We start from the raw sequence: 17,295 nt of genomic DNA, 5'->3' as shown, positions 1-17,295 counted from the left end.
TCTATTGATCCTGCATCGAAATGGTGTCAGCTTGCCATACTAACAAATTATAAACTGTGAGGGCTGCCATAACTCATTGAATGAGACCAAGTCTGAGTTTGGGATCCCTACCTGGCACCATCTGGCCTCTCCTCCTGCTTTGCTCTCTAAGCCAGTGGTTCCAACTGCCTTCTGACCCGTCTCTGCATGAGTATTTGAACATATTTGAATGCCTGGCTACTGACCTGGTTCTTCAGGAATATATGGACACAATTATTATTTAGCTTTAACACTGCAGTACTGTTTACACCCTAACATCTACAACTGAGACCTGAATCTTTCAGCTGGCGTCATAATCTTGACAAACAGTGCTCAACTTTCAGCGTTCTGTGTACAGTGCCTATTACTGCATCTTTCAATCATCCTGGCAAGCTAGCACTCTGCACGGTGTGAGAAGGGTTTCTCCCATACAAGGCCACTACTAGGATCACGCTGTTACCGGGGGGGATAGTTATGGTAAGGTTGTGACTCCAGATTGATGTCTGGACTGATTCCTCTCATCCTGATTCCCTACTACTCACCTCCTTGACTGGGCCGGCGCAAACCACACTGCCCAAGGGCTTCCACCTCTGCTCATTGCTCCACAAGAAAGCACTGGACGGCCCACAATCATGGCAGACCAGAGATATCACAAGTCACTCAAAGACAAAAAAATAAACAAGCATTGGCATATACAATATGTTCTCCTTTGTGACCTTATAAGTGTTTAGCCATGCAACAGTTGATGTTGTTGCACCAAGGATATTGTGCTGCATACCTAAATACTTATAAGGTCCCAAAAGCAAGACCTATTGGCTATGCCAATGCGTGTAGACATGGTCACCTCCACTTTTTGCCTGGTGTAAATTTTGACAGAAGTGCACTGGATTCCTGCTATCCAGGTCCCAGGTGCCAGATGTTTCCCTAAAACTGCATATTTTGTTCCCCCAATCGTCAATACCTTTAGCACCCCTTGTTATTCCCTAGTGAATAGTGCCCCTGGTACCTAGGGTAGGAGTCTAACGTAGATACCTAAGGGCAGTGGCATGTATTGTGCCACCCTAAAGGAGCCCTGAGCTCAAACATGCAAACTGCCATAGCAGGCTGCGTGCCTTGGTCCAGAGAAAAGAAAAGACATGGCACACCTCCTGTGTGCCATACCTGCGACACTGCATGCAGTACAGGTAAGTCACCCCTAGAGCATGCCTTACATCCCTAAGGCAGGGTGCCCTACACTGCATGTGTGGATATATCTAAATGAGCAGATATGCCCCTATGATATCCAAGTCTGATTGGTTATTGGTTACAAGATAACAAGGAATCCATTTTAAGAGCATATGCTGGACACTGGTGTTTACAAGTTCCCCAGCTACATTTTTGTTTAAATCTTTTTATTAAAATGTTTCCAACTTTCAAAAGATACGATCAGAGCAGTGCTCATATAGCAGAAACTTAAGAAAATAGAAAGGTGATGGCCAACATCATAATGTGCAGTGCTTAATAGCAAAAGAAAAAGAATAACAGGCGAGTAGTTCAAGGCAATTATATAAAGTCATGGGTCAATACCCCTAGACAAGGCATATCATAGCTGATGAGTCTCAACAGCGGGTGACATATAAACGGATCAAATACTGTGCAGTCTGAACTCAACTGGGGACATAGGGTACAACAAAATGAGGACAACATAAGCCAAGGAAGGGAAACTGGAGTCGCTTAAGACCTGTTACCGCATCTAGTGTAGCCAGAGAGGCCAGAGCTGCCAGGGTCCAGAGATGAGTTCCCCAGCTACATGATGGCTCACTGAAAGTAGAGAAATTTGGTATCAAGCATCTCGTATTGATAAACCACACTGATTCCAGTGATGCATTTGTTAATACATCCACCCATAGGGCACCTTAGAGGTGCCCCCTGAAACCTACCAACTACTAGTGTGCTTGCTGACTGGTGTAGATCACCCTGCTGCAACAGACGGTTTCTGATCCCCTACAGGTGAGATCCCACACTCTTGGAGAGAGGAACAATTCCTGCTCTTGCCAGAGGTGTTGTCCTTTCCTTTAAGCAGGATGGCAAAGTGATCAGCATATCAAGGCAGGAGGCTTCAAAGGCCTCTGTTGCCTCAGATATGTGACCCAAGGCTTCCCCAGACAGGGGAAATGCCACCCCATGCCCAATTTGGTAACAGGACAGGCAGGGAAATTCGCTGTCAAGAGGTATGCCCCCTCTAACGATAGAACTACTCCTAAGGTGGGCTAGCTTAAGTGGACATGATGTTTAAAATTTCACCATTCTAAGTTTTGGCAGAATTAGGCTTTCTGGGTCAGGGTTATGCCCACTTCCCATAGGAAGCGGTCATATAGAGGGTGTAGGCACCCTAAAGGCAAGTAGTCCATTGGCAACTACCTGTTACTCCATGTAATGCTACTAAATTGAGTACACCAGGAACTCCGATTCGACGGCAGAGAAGGATATCAAGAGCTGTAAGAAAAAGTGAGTACGGAAGATATATGGACTTTTGGCACAACACCCTGCCTGCTGCACTAATTCTTGACAAAGCCCAATCCCAGCAACTCGTTCTGCATCTGACCAGCTTCAAAAAAACCCCAGGAGACTGCCAGCTTTCTCAAATCGCCAAGCAATCCCCCTTGGAGTAGAGGAGCTACTCCCCTGCAGTCCACAGGCCCCGAAACGCAAAGTCCAGTTTACTGTGCTGCCACTCCCTGGCCAGCCCGAATCAGCAGCCTCCCAGGAAGAGGGCCCTGTGCTTCTGAAGGTCAGATCTGCCCCCCCCCTCACCGAGTGATAGGTACCAGGACCAACTGGAGCCACACAGTACCAATACTCGAGGTATCGTAACCCTTGCAGCAAGCAGAGTCTGTGAGAGTCCAGTCAGGAATCCAAAACAAAGGAGCCCTTGAGGGACATCAGCACCGCAGAGTGGCCCAGCTGCCCTGGTTTTGAACCCTCAATCTGATGGCCCTCTCTACTACAAAAGAGAGCATTTGGGATGTCATTTGTGCCTCTGAAAAACAATCAGGGTTTGGTTGGACTCATTATAGAGTGTACCTCGTTTTGGTCCACTATATAAAGAGCACGTTTCCTACACCTCAAAGTAGGAGCTCCTTTTCGTTGCGCTGAACAAAATTCATGACAGAATGAGACTCAATGGAAGACAGTGGTGCTAGAAATATTCACAAATTGATGTGGGAAAAAACCCAGTAGATTTCATAAAAAGAAATGATTTCCATACTCTGTGGGTCACTGAATAACTTTAATGAATTTTTTACTTTGCTTAGAATTGATGTTATGCTACAAATCACCTTTTGATAATGTAACCATCTTATTTTTTTACAGGTAACGTTCTTTATTGTAAGATATTTTCAAAACCGTGCACTAAAAAAAAAAAATCTACTTTATTAGAATTCATCAGAAATCATAAAAGTACACATAGAAAATAGTCAACAGTAAAAATTGCCATCTTGAAATCATTGCATAAAATCAATTTTTTTCAAGACTGTAAAACTGTACATAAGTAACTTGCAACAGAATAACAAATTGACAGAGACTAAGGTTTACAAGTACAAGAGAGTAGAACGACATTGTTAAAATCAAGGTTGCAGAAAATCTGTAAAAAATAGCATTTCCTTAAGTCCTAACAAAAGTACGTAAGGTGCTTTGAGATGAAGTGTTGTCACATGCGTATTTCGAAAGATTTTTAACCAATCATTCCGATTTCGGAAGGTAACTAATAGGTTAAAAGTATCTAAACCGGGTGAAGACCAAATTGTTTTCGGTGTTAAAAGCATACCTTGGGTACGGTTGCAAGGAAAAGGTGACCAGTGACAATTTGTTCTTAAGAACACTTGGTTAAGTAAATTCATATGTGAGCCTAGCTTCCTCACACAGTGAAACACGTTTTGTATAAATCTTTTTCTGACACAGAGTACAATGTTTCCGGGCACTCAAAAAATTCCACGTGCCTCAAATCATAGCAAATTTGTTTCACATTTTTTAGCCAAGGAATTTGCAAAGATGCAGTCGATTTGAGGCAATTCATGATCACCTTTGGTGTCCGCACTGGTCCACACTTTAAGTCACAACAGAATGCAACGTGTGTGAGCGAAATCAACTAAAAACGGCATCCCCAATTCTGAGTGGCAAACTTGGGACAGACAACTCTGGGGAACTGCTGATAGGGTTCTAAAAAAAAAAGAATTATCCACAGTTTTAAATTAACAGTATTCCAAAATCCCCAAAGATCCACCCCATACAATGGTGTGGAAACACACTTGTATATAGCTAACATTTAATGAATCGATTTATTACCAAGCTTGTGTGCAAAATTACACAATGCAGCATTTGATGTAAAAAAAAATAAGTTAGCTTCCTTGCATTAATTGCATCCTTCCATGACCTACTCTTTGAAAGCATAACCGTCAGATAGTTAAATGAAGGGGTAAAACTCCGTTTTGTGCTATTAACAAATAGATCTCCATATTCCACATTGCCTTTTTCGCACTTCATTACAAAGGTTTTAGTCAAATTGGTTATTAATTCCAGGTCCTGTAAAAGAGATCAGTAAGCGCTTAAGGCCCATGAGGTTACGGGCCATAAGGATGGCATCGACAGTGTAGAGGAAGGATGGAAGTGGATGCTGTTCGAGGTGGGGGAGTTGCCTGCATCCCTCAACCAACACATTACCAAGATTGTTGATGTATAGGGTAAACAAGAAGGGGGCAAGTGGACATCCATGTCTCACCCCTCTCCTCAGTAAACGACAACTTGCATTCACTCTTTAGTCCCTAAGACACTCTAGCTCCGCTGCCTATGTACAGGTCCTGTAAGAACACAATTATAGTGGGATCTACGCCTAGGTCCTCTAAAATAGACAGCAATTTAGAGTGGATGACGCAGTCAAACCGAAATGCCAGGAACAGATGTCCTTTCTTTCCCAATAACAAACTCAAATTTAAAACACTGCTCAATCATCACTATGCCCCTGCGGAAACCATATTGAGTGTCTGACAGCATCTCTGTTTTCATCCCACTCCTCCAACCTGTCCAGTATAATCCTGCTGATGACCTTAACCAGGGAGTCAAGTATGGGGATCGGTCAGTAGCATGAAGGATTATCACGATCACCTTTTTGTAAATAGGGAGAATTAAAGAATCCAGCTAGGTATTCAAAGGCACCAGACTACAGCATGCTCTAAGCACAATGGTTCAAATAGGCCCCCATGATCAAACGTTCTCTTTATACAGGTAAACCAGAATTTCATGTGAGCCGGGAGCCTTACCGCCTTTACTGTGCATGAGAGCCCTGTTAACTTCATCAAGGGAGAACCTCCGGATAGTTGATGGTTCCACCCTGAGAGTTCATAGGGAGGCCACCTGCTGCGGCAGCTGCAGAATAGGATTGAGGTAAATTTTAGAGAAGTGTGCCACCCACTCTGCTTCGGTGATAGTTACTTCCAATCATGGGACCTGCTCGTCTTTCAAGAAGGCCAAATTCACGAGCCAGAAGGGTGGGAAATCACTGGCTGAACTAGCCGCAATAAGGGCCTCCCAGGACTCTGCATTTAAGGCATGCTTCCTTTGCTTTAAGGCTAGTCTATATTCCTTCCTACCCATCTGCACCTCACTGGTACACCTAGGAGGGGAAACAACCTTTACAATGCACTACCATTACAAGAAAACTTTTACAACGCAACATCCATTACAAAGCATGCCGTTACAATGCATCCATTACAACGCATGACACTACAACGCATGACACTACAACACATGTCACTACAACGCATGTCACTACAACGCATGTCACTACAACGCATGTCACTACAACGCATGTCATTACAACGCATGTCATTACAACGCCAAGTACCCTTACACTATCCAACGCTTACCCTACTGTTGCACCCCCTGGAGTTAGAATAGTAATTTTTACCCCTACACTATCCAACACTTACCCTACTGTTGCACCCCCTGGAGTTAGAATAGTAATGTTTACCCCTACACTACCCAACACTTACCCTAATGTTGCACCCTCTGGAGTTAGAATAGTAATTTTTACCCTTACACTATCCAACACTTACCCTACTGTTGCACCCCCTCGAGTTAGAATAGTAATTTTTACCCCTACACTATCCAATACTTACCATACATGCAATGTAATGGTCTGCGTTGTAATGGTATGCGTTGTAAAGGTAGTATGCGTTGTAATGGAATGAGTTGTAATGGAATGCGTTGTAAAGGTAGTTTTTTAAAATTCGTTGTAATGGCATGCGTTGTAATGGAATGCGTTGTAATGGATGTTGCGTTGTAAAAAATGCGTTGTAATGGTATGCTTTGTAAAAGTATGCGTTGTAACGTCATACATCCACCTAGGAGTTTAATGAACGGCGGCTTTAAGATTTGGATGCACCTTGGAACAATGTGAATCAAACCACCCTTGCTTCGGAGGTTTACTTGGAGGGTTCTCATCTCGAAAGAGATCTTTAATCCCTGTAGAGATGTTTATGAATGCACACAAAACAATTGTAGGGTTGGCTGTCTCATCCAAGTAGTTATCAAAGCCATACCTAAACTTGGCAAACAGTTTACTTAAAAAGTCAGTCGAGTTGACCTTCGACCAGTGTAAGGAAAGACCACTGCTAGAAGCTACTTCGATGTTCCATGCACATACTTTATCCATGGGTGCATGTTTCAACCAAGAAATAAAGTTAAAATGCACACTCCGAGGAGAATGATCACTAAGGGCGTTCCAATGCGTAGTAAAATTGGTGAGAAAGCGCTGTGCGGTAAGAGATGAAAGAATATAATCAATTGCCACGTGGGTGCCCCTAACACTGAAATTGCAATTCGAAGGGAGCCACAACATATGTCTTTAGCTTAAGCGAGGCCATGTTCATATATCATCTTGTTTACCTTGTTGCCATATTCTGAGTGCATAACGTGTTTGATCGGCACATCAAATGTCCATCATACCGCATACCCTTTCAGAGGGTGGGGGCAAGGATGAATATTAAAATCACCACCCCATACTATTATGTATTCCTTTGACGCTCTCTGCCGTAGAGACAACATTTTATACAGTCAAAACTTCCCCAGAGTCAGGGATGATGTAATAATTAAGAACACCATTACATTTTTGCAAACGTTCCAACAATATTATCTGGTTAAAATTTGATGTAGACCAGACAATTATTTCGGAAAGTGGCATAATGTTGGAAACAAATAAACCAGCCGCCTTTAGCTCTAACAGCGCTGGTTGGAGGAAAGTTCTGAATCCACTTACATGGAAAGGGTCGACTGCCAGGTCTCCTGTGCACATAAGATGTAAAGCTTAGAAACAAAAGTGAACCAGCCTAGGTTAACTATTTTGTTACACAAACCTGCCATATTACAGAAGAGTACACTATAGCTTGAATGATCAAAGAAAGACGCATTCTCAATTATCTGAGGAACAGCTTCACGTTTGACTAAGGAAAAGGATACTGGTAGGTCCAACTGCTGGACAGGGTATGGAGTGCACTCAAAATGTCTTTGGCAAACTCATTTATTAAGAGGTTTTGGAGTTTTGAGACTAAACTTTTCTGATGTTGTAATTGGAAGCATTCGTCTCCCTTAGAGATTAACTTGTGTGATCAAAGTAATATGTAGTTGTACCTGTAGTTTAGATTTCTCATCTTCAAATAACAAGTCTGTGCTGTCTTCTAGCATTGATTCATTTGCTGTAATCATTTCCTCTTGGGAGTCCTGTAAAACAAAAACAAAAAACATCTAAAACAATGCACAACACTTGGGAAAATATTTTGTCAACCTCCATAAAGGTGCAGCAGCAGATAGATACTTTTTGACATCTCTAGTGCAGCCAGATTAAAACCGGTACAAGTAACATTAAAGGGCAGGTTTAAGTATGTTGGGAGAATTTAGGCCAAGGCTTGGCTCCCTAAAGACAGTGTGCGATTTTTGGGTACAGCCAATAATCTGCAATGACGGAAATAATCTTTGCCTCAATTCGAACACCAGAAGATGGAACGAAGTAGTCAATTTACTCACAGATCATCTCCTGTCAGGTGACCTGAATATCCATGCATAGTTGCAGCAGTTCATTGGGAGAATTCTAAATATAAAGTAAGGTTTATGTTCCAACGTTCTTTGGCAGCATCAATTTCAGCCTTCATGAAAATAGAGTGAATCTCCTCTTTACTGGTGCTCATGCATTTCTACACCCACAAAAAAACTGCAGTATGTGATCCAGTTAACTGCCTCCAATTATAACTCCTGTTGGAGGGTCTGGCACCAGGAATTAATGGGAAGGAATTAATTCTGCGTTTACATTAAGTTTCAAATAGTGATGATGTGGTTTTTAAAAACAGTTATTTATGAGAAAATCGTTTAATGTTTTGTATGTAACAATGTGTTTGGTAACAAAAATAGTAAAAATATATATATGTACAAAAGCAAAATAGGAAAAAAAAGTTAAAAAACAGAAACTAAAAATAATCCAAGAATAAATATCAAATATATGCAAAAAATAAATAACATCAATCATAATTCTATGAGTGAAGAATGAGTTTTTATAAAATGCATGTCTATGTTACTCTCAAATTACCAGTACACTTAACCCGGTGTGCACTTTCCCTTTTTCAAAAAAATACTTTACCTTGCCAGGGTTCATCCTATGAGGCAGGGGCCCCATTTTTTCCAAAAAAGGGTCTGGCACCAGTGCCACATTTTGAGGCTCGGCTTCAAAGACAGTAGCTAGCATACATCAGTGAGACACTACAAAGCACAAGACAAGCAAATGCACCAAAAGCAGAATAAGAATATACTACTTCACACAGTGTGCACTTTTCAAGGCAAAACAGCAATCAGAATACGGTATAGACAATGATGTAAGCACACTGCTTTTTAGGTCGAGCCTTAGAGCAGCCCATGAGCTGCTCTAGGAGATGACCTTTAGAAATCGATCTACTCTTTTCAAGCATGAGGGCTTGTGGTGGCAACCACCTTGCGGGAGCGAGCAGCGCGCGCAGGGGCCATCTGTTTTCAATTAGCATGGCCGCACGCGCTTTACTCTTGCTCCCCTGTCTGTGCGCCTTTCATCGTGCTGATTACTATTTGTTAATTAGGTGTCATGTTACCATCTCCTAGGTGGCGCAGTGTGCAGCAGAGGTCGCTCACTTGTAGCGGAGGCAGCCAGGAACTGGTAAGCATTTAAAATGCTGGAACTGGCAAATACGATATTAACAACAATGAGCTGTTGTGCCTTTTTAGTACTCTTACATGGAAATATGTTGCCAAATTCTTAAGAAAGTCAAACGTTCTCTGTCCCAGCCCAGCAAGTTTCTTAGGGGCATCAGTTTCTTGGCAGATTTCCTTCTACAGAATGTACATTTTATCCTGTCCTGTTCATGATGGAGTAAGACATGTCCGAATATTTCCCAAATATTTGTCAGTAACCTTGGAAAGGTGGGTGCAGTCTGTTCTAGTTTGTCTAGGCCTTTTCTTCCACAACCCTCACAGTACTGCTTTTGTTTTCACCTCCCACCACAACAAGAACAAATGTGAACATTCTTCTCTCTGAGCATTTCCGTTCCTTCCAAATATCGCAAGGCTCATTTTCTTTCTCAATCAAACGTATTAGAGTAACGAGATCAATATAGTTAATACTTGAACTGGTGATAAAAATGAAAGTGTTGTAACATGGATAATCGGCTATCTCGCCGAAGTGTCATGGCGCTTAAAGAATATGTTCTTCCCCAGATACATGCTACTTTGAAAAAAAAATATATCAACCTTAAAAAGATACCCTGCTGAAATTTGATTATGTGATCCTAAGGTTTTTCAAAGTTCTATGCAGCAGGTGCAGTAACCAACTACGCTGTTTTACTCACGTCAGATCTCCAAGCTTCTTAAACGTTTTCTTACAAATCGTAAAAAGTTTAACTTTCAGTAGTTCCTGCTTAAAGTCGAAATATTAAGAAGAGTTAATATTTAAGGTGATCTTCGAATCAAGTAAGTTTCAGAGGTGGATTTATTTGGTCTACAGAAGACAAATCAGATTTCCTTGTGATTAGGGGGAGCTGTGGGCTGCTAACTTTATTCTCCTTTCGCAAAAGCAGAGGCTGTCGCCTAGAATGTAAATTCTACAACATTGCAAAAATCCAGAAACCATTACAAAGTTAGTACTGTGATTGGAACCCAGAAGGCTAAATATTAATATTAAAAAGGGAAATAAATATTATAGTTGAATTTCTGATTAAATCCTTCTGGAGGTGTTTTATGTATGTATCACTATTTCTAAAGGGCAAACGTAGCTAGGAAGCAATAGAGAGCTGTAGATTCTGAGGCTGTTCTGAGACATACAACATTCGGTATATCTAGTGGAGAATGTACATCTTATAATTACACAATTACATTACCTTTCAGGGGGTGTTTTGCACCCATACTACCGCATACCTCACCATAAGGGATGCTGTGAATGTAGACAGGGTCTACCCCCTGAGAAGCACACAAACTACACTCACAGCAATAAAACAGCTCAACGGCTTTACACTGCCATGTTTAGCACAAATAATTCATAGCCGTACCCATGTAAATTGGTTCAGCTGTTTCCAGAGGGAACAAAAAAGCAGCGCTCAAAACCTAAAACAAGCATTAGCATAGCCAATAGGTCTCGCCTTTGGGACCTTATGAGGGTTTAGCCATGCAACAGTTGATGTTGTTGCACCAAGGATATGTGTGTGCATAACTAAATACTTATACGGTCCTAAGCGCGACACCCTTTTGCTATGCCAATGCAGGTTGTGCAAAGTAATGGTTTAACAAGGTTTGTAGAGAAAGAAATTTTAGTATATTTTGAGTATAAAACAAGTAATAACACGATGTTTATGTGTAAAAAGACCAAATGAAGCTTTGAATGGAGAATTAATGGAGATACTGCCCCAAATGTTACACAAACCCACAGGGCTACTATAATTCACAAAGCAGCACCGGTATATATCCTCATGCATCAACTGAATAAGAGCTTAAGTGGCATATAAGTACACTACCCTTCAAAAAGTGACACATATGCCAACATATATCCTTCTTCTCCTAATGTGGTACGACTTATAGCTATGGACACAATGTTGTTCACAAGACGCAACTGATCTGAATTACACTGTTAATGCTTAGCTATACACTTGTCTAGTTACAGCCCTGAAATTGCAGATCGTGAAATCCTTATCTCTAGTAGAGACACTTGGATAAGACAAAATACATATGGCCTACCCAACATTTAAATTGATTGTTGAGCTCTCAGGTCTAAAAAGTTTACCTTTCTGAGAAATTTGCATCATATCACATGTTAAAACCAATGGCTTGGCAGTGAATAATAATGCGCTGTATGGGGGAATATGCCGCTTTGGCACATCATATGGTAGATGTCTGGTTTTGAAGTGAAACATGGTGCAAGTCACTGGCTTGAAATACTCACAATGCTCTGAAATGAGCAGGCCTTTGAGACCTCAGAGGCTTTCTCAGGAGACTCAGGAGAGGCAGGAATGTTTTTGTTTTCATCTTTAAAAGAGGGTGCTTCCTGCGGCAGAGCCTTCATAGTCTTCTCAGTGCTTCTTGTTTCATTGTCATTCACTGAATCTAGTTGAGCAGCCCGCAATGCTGCAGTCAGTACCTGGACCTGAGCTGTAACATACGTAGGGTAAAAAAAAAAAAGAGTCATCTTTTTAAAACGATTTCATATATCAGTAGTTCAGTCCTATTTTGAAAGACTTTCAAAGGTACAAACAGTATTATGGAGAGGAAAGTAAGCCACTAGACGTGACTTCATGTAAAGTTAAGGGTTCGGACTCCATCCAAAAAACATTAATGGCTTCATACACAATTACTCAATCACAGACACTGTGGCATTTAATCCCATTTGCCCCAATTGGAGCAACAAAACAAATGAAAAAAGCCATCTATGTTTATTATGTAGAACGTATAGTGTTTTAAGCCAAACATATGCCTTCAGGGTTACAAATTAGAACTATATGCTGGCATGCCAATTCATCATACCAAACAGGCAGAGCTTAAACATTCTAGTTGCTTTTTATGTTCTTCTATAATGAACTAGCAAATACATTCTTAGAGCCCTTTATACTGATAGGAATGTGTTCATTGCAGTATAGTCTTAAAACATGGCACCCACATTTATTATCAGTTAGGCAAACCCATCTCTTACTGACAAGCATAATGTGTCTCCATCTACTCCTTTATGTTGCACTCAATTTCTATTATTGGATGGGTTAACCTCTGCTACACTGTACTTTTATAATGTATTCTCCTTATAGCTAGTGACTTAAGATTTCCTCTTCTTGTCACTGACCCTCTTGTCTCCAAAGCAGGATTCTCTGTGGTGAAATTGTTCACCTATGGTACCCCTTAATGGAGAGTGGTGCCGCCTTATCATTAATTTTCTAGGCTGGTTCAGTGTGCCCTCTACCTGCCCCTATTTCATTACTCACTGTATTACCTTGAACATCTGGGTCATCCATGTGCTCTTTTAAACTTTCCAGGACTTTTTTAATCTCACTGCTGGCTGCGTATGCATTGCAGAGGGATGCGGACTGTGTGTTGTCTTGCTCTTCTTCGTCCTTTTCACCATCTGTCTGAAGCAACTTCAAATCCTGGCTAATATCCGGTAAAGGGGAGCGCCAGTAAAGGAAAGAGTTAAACACATCCTTGCAATGATTAGAAATGGAATCTGAGGTGTTCATTCCAGGCCCAGGGCACTCGCCAGTCCCCCTGATTTCCGGTGCTGATGTATGCTCACTACAAGGCAATCCATCAGTGCTCCCGCCATCAGAGGCGGTCACTCTGTCCACTTTTATGTCCACGTTCGTTGACTCCGAAGACTGTGGGCCATTTTTCTCAGTTGGTGGCTCCTCAGCTGCTTGGTGGGCCTGGGATTTGACAACCTCCTCTGCACTGCAAGTACAGAATAAGCAGAGACTAGACTACAATAGCATATACATACAAACAAAGCAGATCTAAAACCCTCAAAGAATTCAGGGCACATTTATTATGCTAGCTGGAACTAATGAGGTCTAAACTACACATAATGTGTTTTAATTTGATATTGCTTCCAGTGTTTTAAAGAAAGTCCATTAAAACATGGACGATAATGGTCAATATGTAGAGGACAATGCACAAAAATGGCAGCTTATAGAGCAACTGTAACCTCTTATAACCGTTTAGAAATGCGTCATGTAGAAAAACTGATTCAAATTACCAAGTTGGAAACAAAAAACTAATGTTATCTAACAGTACCATACTATGGACTCAAGTGTCTAGCAAGCAGAAGAACAACTGTGAAAACATGCCTGCAACTAAAAAAAAAAGCACAATTATAAGCAATCTACAAGTGGAATGATGAAGTGATTCAGACATTGTACTTGTGTCTCACTGGAAGGGAATAGTGGATCCATTGTCAAAAGGTAAAGGAAAGCAGTTCAGTACCACAGAAGTAGAGAAGAATAACCAAACCACTCCTTTTAGTTTTTCTATGGCTACTGGGCTTTGTTCTGCACTTGAGCGAGGTGAGAGGTGGAGATGACCAGGAGAACCTTTAAAGTGCAAAAGATCTTCCTTAAGTCAAACCATGGGATCTGCACCACACGTAACAAGAGCAGTTCTATTTGAGTTTTGGACAACAGATCCACCTTTCAACTTTGGGGGAGAGATAAAAAGAATAAAGAGATGGGGATGCAAAGCACATCAGCACACAAGAGAGGGAAGTGGTGGTAAGTACAGAATGCTCCCTAAGCCAGCATATCATGACAGTCCTAGTCTGTGAATGTTGAGTCCTTATTAGCAATCCGGCTCTAAATGCTTCACATATGGTCCTAATAAGTGTTATTACCCAACTGGCTATCTCTTGTTTCATCACCCACATGAGTCTGCTCTGCCAAGATTGTTACATGCAAATTCACAGACCGAAGACCGGGATCCTGAGCTATTTTACCAAAACAAGGTGCTGTTATTTTAACAATACATCTGTTCTTAATAGCTTGCTATATATACACAGTGGAATACGCTTTATCAGATAGAGCAGGTTCTCTGACATTTCCATTCCCTATAGATTTTTACCTGCTCGAATCAACACTATTTTCACTACAGTTGGAAGTAGTCAATAGATCTTCTGAAGATGGGCGTATGCTGAGTGTACCGTCCTCCTTGATATAAAGGCCAGCACTGGATGGGTTTGCAAAGGTAGAAATAAATGGACCCAAGGATTGGAAGGCAGCCTGACGAACCTGTGGCAATAAAAAGGAAAATTAAAATACAATGGTCTTTACACTGAGCAATACAAAGCTATCAAGACAACAAGCAGTTCTGGGGCTTTAAGTCAGAAAATCAAGCCATTCCTGTATGTGTTACCAGAACCAGTTGATGCTATGCCATGACATTACGTGAATACATTGAGTAGAAAGGATTATCGACGATTCACGTCACTCAAACGCTGATAAACAAAGATGTTGAGGACTGGGGGTATTCATCACATTTTAATGACGGCTTATGAATTTTCCACGCTATGGTTTTCTTATTCTGACAGACAACACCTCTCTGCTGGCTACCCCTATCCATCCAAGCCTTCGCCTTTTTTGGGCTGTTCGTTCAATTTGAACTTTCCTGCAGAATATGACACCTTTTTAATATTCCTACCGTTTGGACGTTGCCTACTAGTTGATGGAGATTACATACACTACTGACTCAAAGCAACTTATTTTAACATTCGAAAAGAGTCAGTAAAAAAGTCCTATTAAGAAAAAAAACAGGACTAGTTAGTCTTTCATAATACTTAAGTTCTGATCATAAACTGTTTTTTAATTAAGAAAATAGAGGTAAATACTGAAAGATAACGGAATTATAAGTGATACTAAGAATAAATGCAATGAGATCACATTTCAACTTTGTATGAAGCTAGTTACATCTGTTAAATACACAAATCAATATTTTCAGTTAATTCAATGGACTCAGGACAAAATAAAAAGGAAAAAGTAAGAGGAACTCAAAACATGTTATCAATGTGAGGGAGAACAATTATGGAAAATTGTGCATTCAGAACTAGGCATGCACAATCTGTGGAACTATTAAGTAAAGAAATGTGAACAGAAAATGCAAAGTTATACGTTACCAGATAAGGGCATGTTTTTACAATTACACAAAAGACCTTACTTTCGATACAATATTATTTTGACCTTTAACTTTATGGAATCAAATAGCTTCTCCATAAAAGTGTGTCACAAACAACTGTAGTTTGAAATTAGTCTACAGCAGGCGTGTTACGTTCATAAAAAAAATCAATCATCCAAGGGACGAAATGCTTCAGGAATCTAAGTGTCCTGTTTGTCCTTCGTGGGGTAAGACAGTGAAGGAACAAATGATGGCATCAATTGCATTATTACCAGTTAATGAGACAGAAAATATCCAAATAAGGTTTGGTTTCTAACAAGGCACTGATGTAGCCTTCTTCTGCAAATCTACTTTCAAGGAATGGAAGTAGTTTGGAAGCAGCAGTTGCAAGGTTGTAACGCCATGAGAGTCTGTGCACATCCACAAATGTACATGGTAAAGGTTATTCACCAACTCCTATCCAATATCTTCCCATACTTAGAAAGGGGGCAATTTACTCTTTACAAGGACAGAATTAAATATTTTTCTATAGTGTAGGGACAGTGAATTTGCAAACACAGAGCATATTTGACATGAGCATATACGCATGTATTTCTGCTTATGTCATATCTTAATTCAAAAAATTGTTTGATTGCTTATGTGAAGACAAAAATTCACAAAAATATGCTAGGAATACGGTTCCCAAGTCTACTATTGTAAAATCTTGAAAATTCCTGAAAGTCGTATGTCTGCACCAATGCAAGGATATATGCCTGTAGAAGCACTTTAAGCCTCTAAGCCACTCCATGATATTTCAGTCTATGCCACTCCACGCTTCAACACTACCTGCTACAATACTGTCCAGTACTCTACAACACTCCACTTAATGAGACTCAAGTGGACGATAGTATACTTTACGATTTAAAAGACTTTCATTAAAAGCCATCAAAATTCAATGGAAAAAAAAAAGATTAACACCTAGTCATAGTTAGGAAAACCTTGTTTATTCTTTATATACAAACCAAAGTACAAACATTCGAAAATCTAAAGTTATAGTTTTACCTTAAAGTTACAATTTACGCAAAACCTTTAATTCACTATAACTCCTTTCTCTCTCTCTCTCTCTCTCTCTCTCATACTACTTACCCAGTATGCATCTGTTCTTCGCATGTACAGCTGTAGATTCACATGCTTTGCATAGACCGCCATCTAGTGTTGGGTCCGGATGTTTGCACTTTGTTTTTGTTCGAAGAAGTCTTTTCCAGTCACAAAGTAGGTGACTCCTTTTGGTGATATTGCGCATGGGCATCAGCTCCATTGTTAGATTGTTTGCCGCAGAGGGTAAGTAAGAGATGTCCATGTATATATGTATCTAAGTAAGATATTACTGCAACAGGTAAATGTACCCGGGGAGGCGGGTGGGCACATGGGAATCTACAGCTCTACATGCCAACAGATGCTAACAGATGCATACTGGGTAAGTAGCATTTTCCGTTTGAGGCATGTGAGCTGTAGATCACATGCTTTGCATAGACTATACAGCAGTTATCTCCCAAAGCGGTGGCGAACCTGTAGCTGATGCAGTCGTCTGAAATAATGTCCGTAAAACTGCGTGACCGACACTAGCTTGCTGTCTTGCTAACACATCTACACACATCTACACAATAGTGTTTTGTGAATGTATGAGGTGTAGTCCATGTTGCAGCTTTGCAGATGTCCTCTATGGGTATATTCCCTAAGAATGCCATAGAAGCCCCTAGTTTGCGTGTGGAATGTGCTCTAGGGGAAATTGTCAGTGTTCATTTTGCCTTTGCATAGCATGTCTGAATGTACTTGATTATTCACCTTGCAATGCCCAATTTTGATATAGGATTGCCTTTATGTGGTTGCGCAAAAGCAAGAAACAGTTGTTTCATCTTTCGGAAATCAAGTACTGGTTCTATAGCTCCTTTCTCTAACAGAGAGAGAACTTCTTGCTTTAGAAGGGTAAGATGTTCCTGTGACATTGCATGATTATTTTGGAGGAATGTTTGGGGGAGTGTCTGCAAGTTCCAGGCACTAACCATATTGGATAATTTGTAAGACCCATTTGACTGAGGTGATAGTGTTCCAAACATGGAG

At 40.7% G+C, this 17,295-nt stretch overlaps 1 protein-coding gene across 2 annotated transcripts in view; it reads right to left on the bottom strand.

The window, feature by feature from the left end:
* The window catches only part of LOC147668845 (serine/threonine-protein phosphatase 4 regulatory subunit 1-like), a 365,836-nt gene that overhangs the window by 45,160 nt on the left and 303,381 nt on the right, over nucleotides 1-17,295 (bottom strand). For both annotated transcript variants that reach the window (XM_086948406.1, XM_086948404.1), the window contains 4 exons: nucleotides 14,149-14,315; nucleotides 12,533-12,987; nucleotides 11,498-11,703; nucleotides 7,681-7,770 (listed from right to left, as the gene is read on the bottom strand). In XM_086948406.1, coding sequence (XP_086804532.1) covers nucleotides 7,681-7,770; nucleotides 11,498-11,703; nucleotides 12,533-12,987; nucleotides 14,149-14,315 — 918 coding nt within the window. The remainder of the gene's footprint in view (nucleotides 1-7,680; nucleotides 7,771-11,497; nucleotides 11,704-12,532; nucleotides 12,988-14,148; nucleotides 14,316-17,295) is intronic.

Source organism: Lissotriton vulgaris, unplaced genomic scaffold, assembly GCF_964263255.1.
Source record: "Lissotriton vulgaris unplaced genomic scaffold, aLisVul1.2 SCAFFOLD_271, whole genome shotgun sequence".
Taxonomy (NCBI): Eukaryota; Metazoa; Chordata; class Amphibia; order Caudata; family Salamandridae; genus Lissotriton; species Lissotriton vulgaris.
This window is presented reverse-complemented; position numbering and strand designations above follow the sequence as displayed.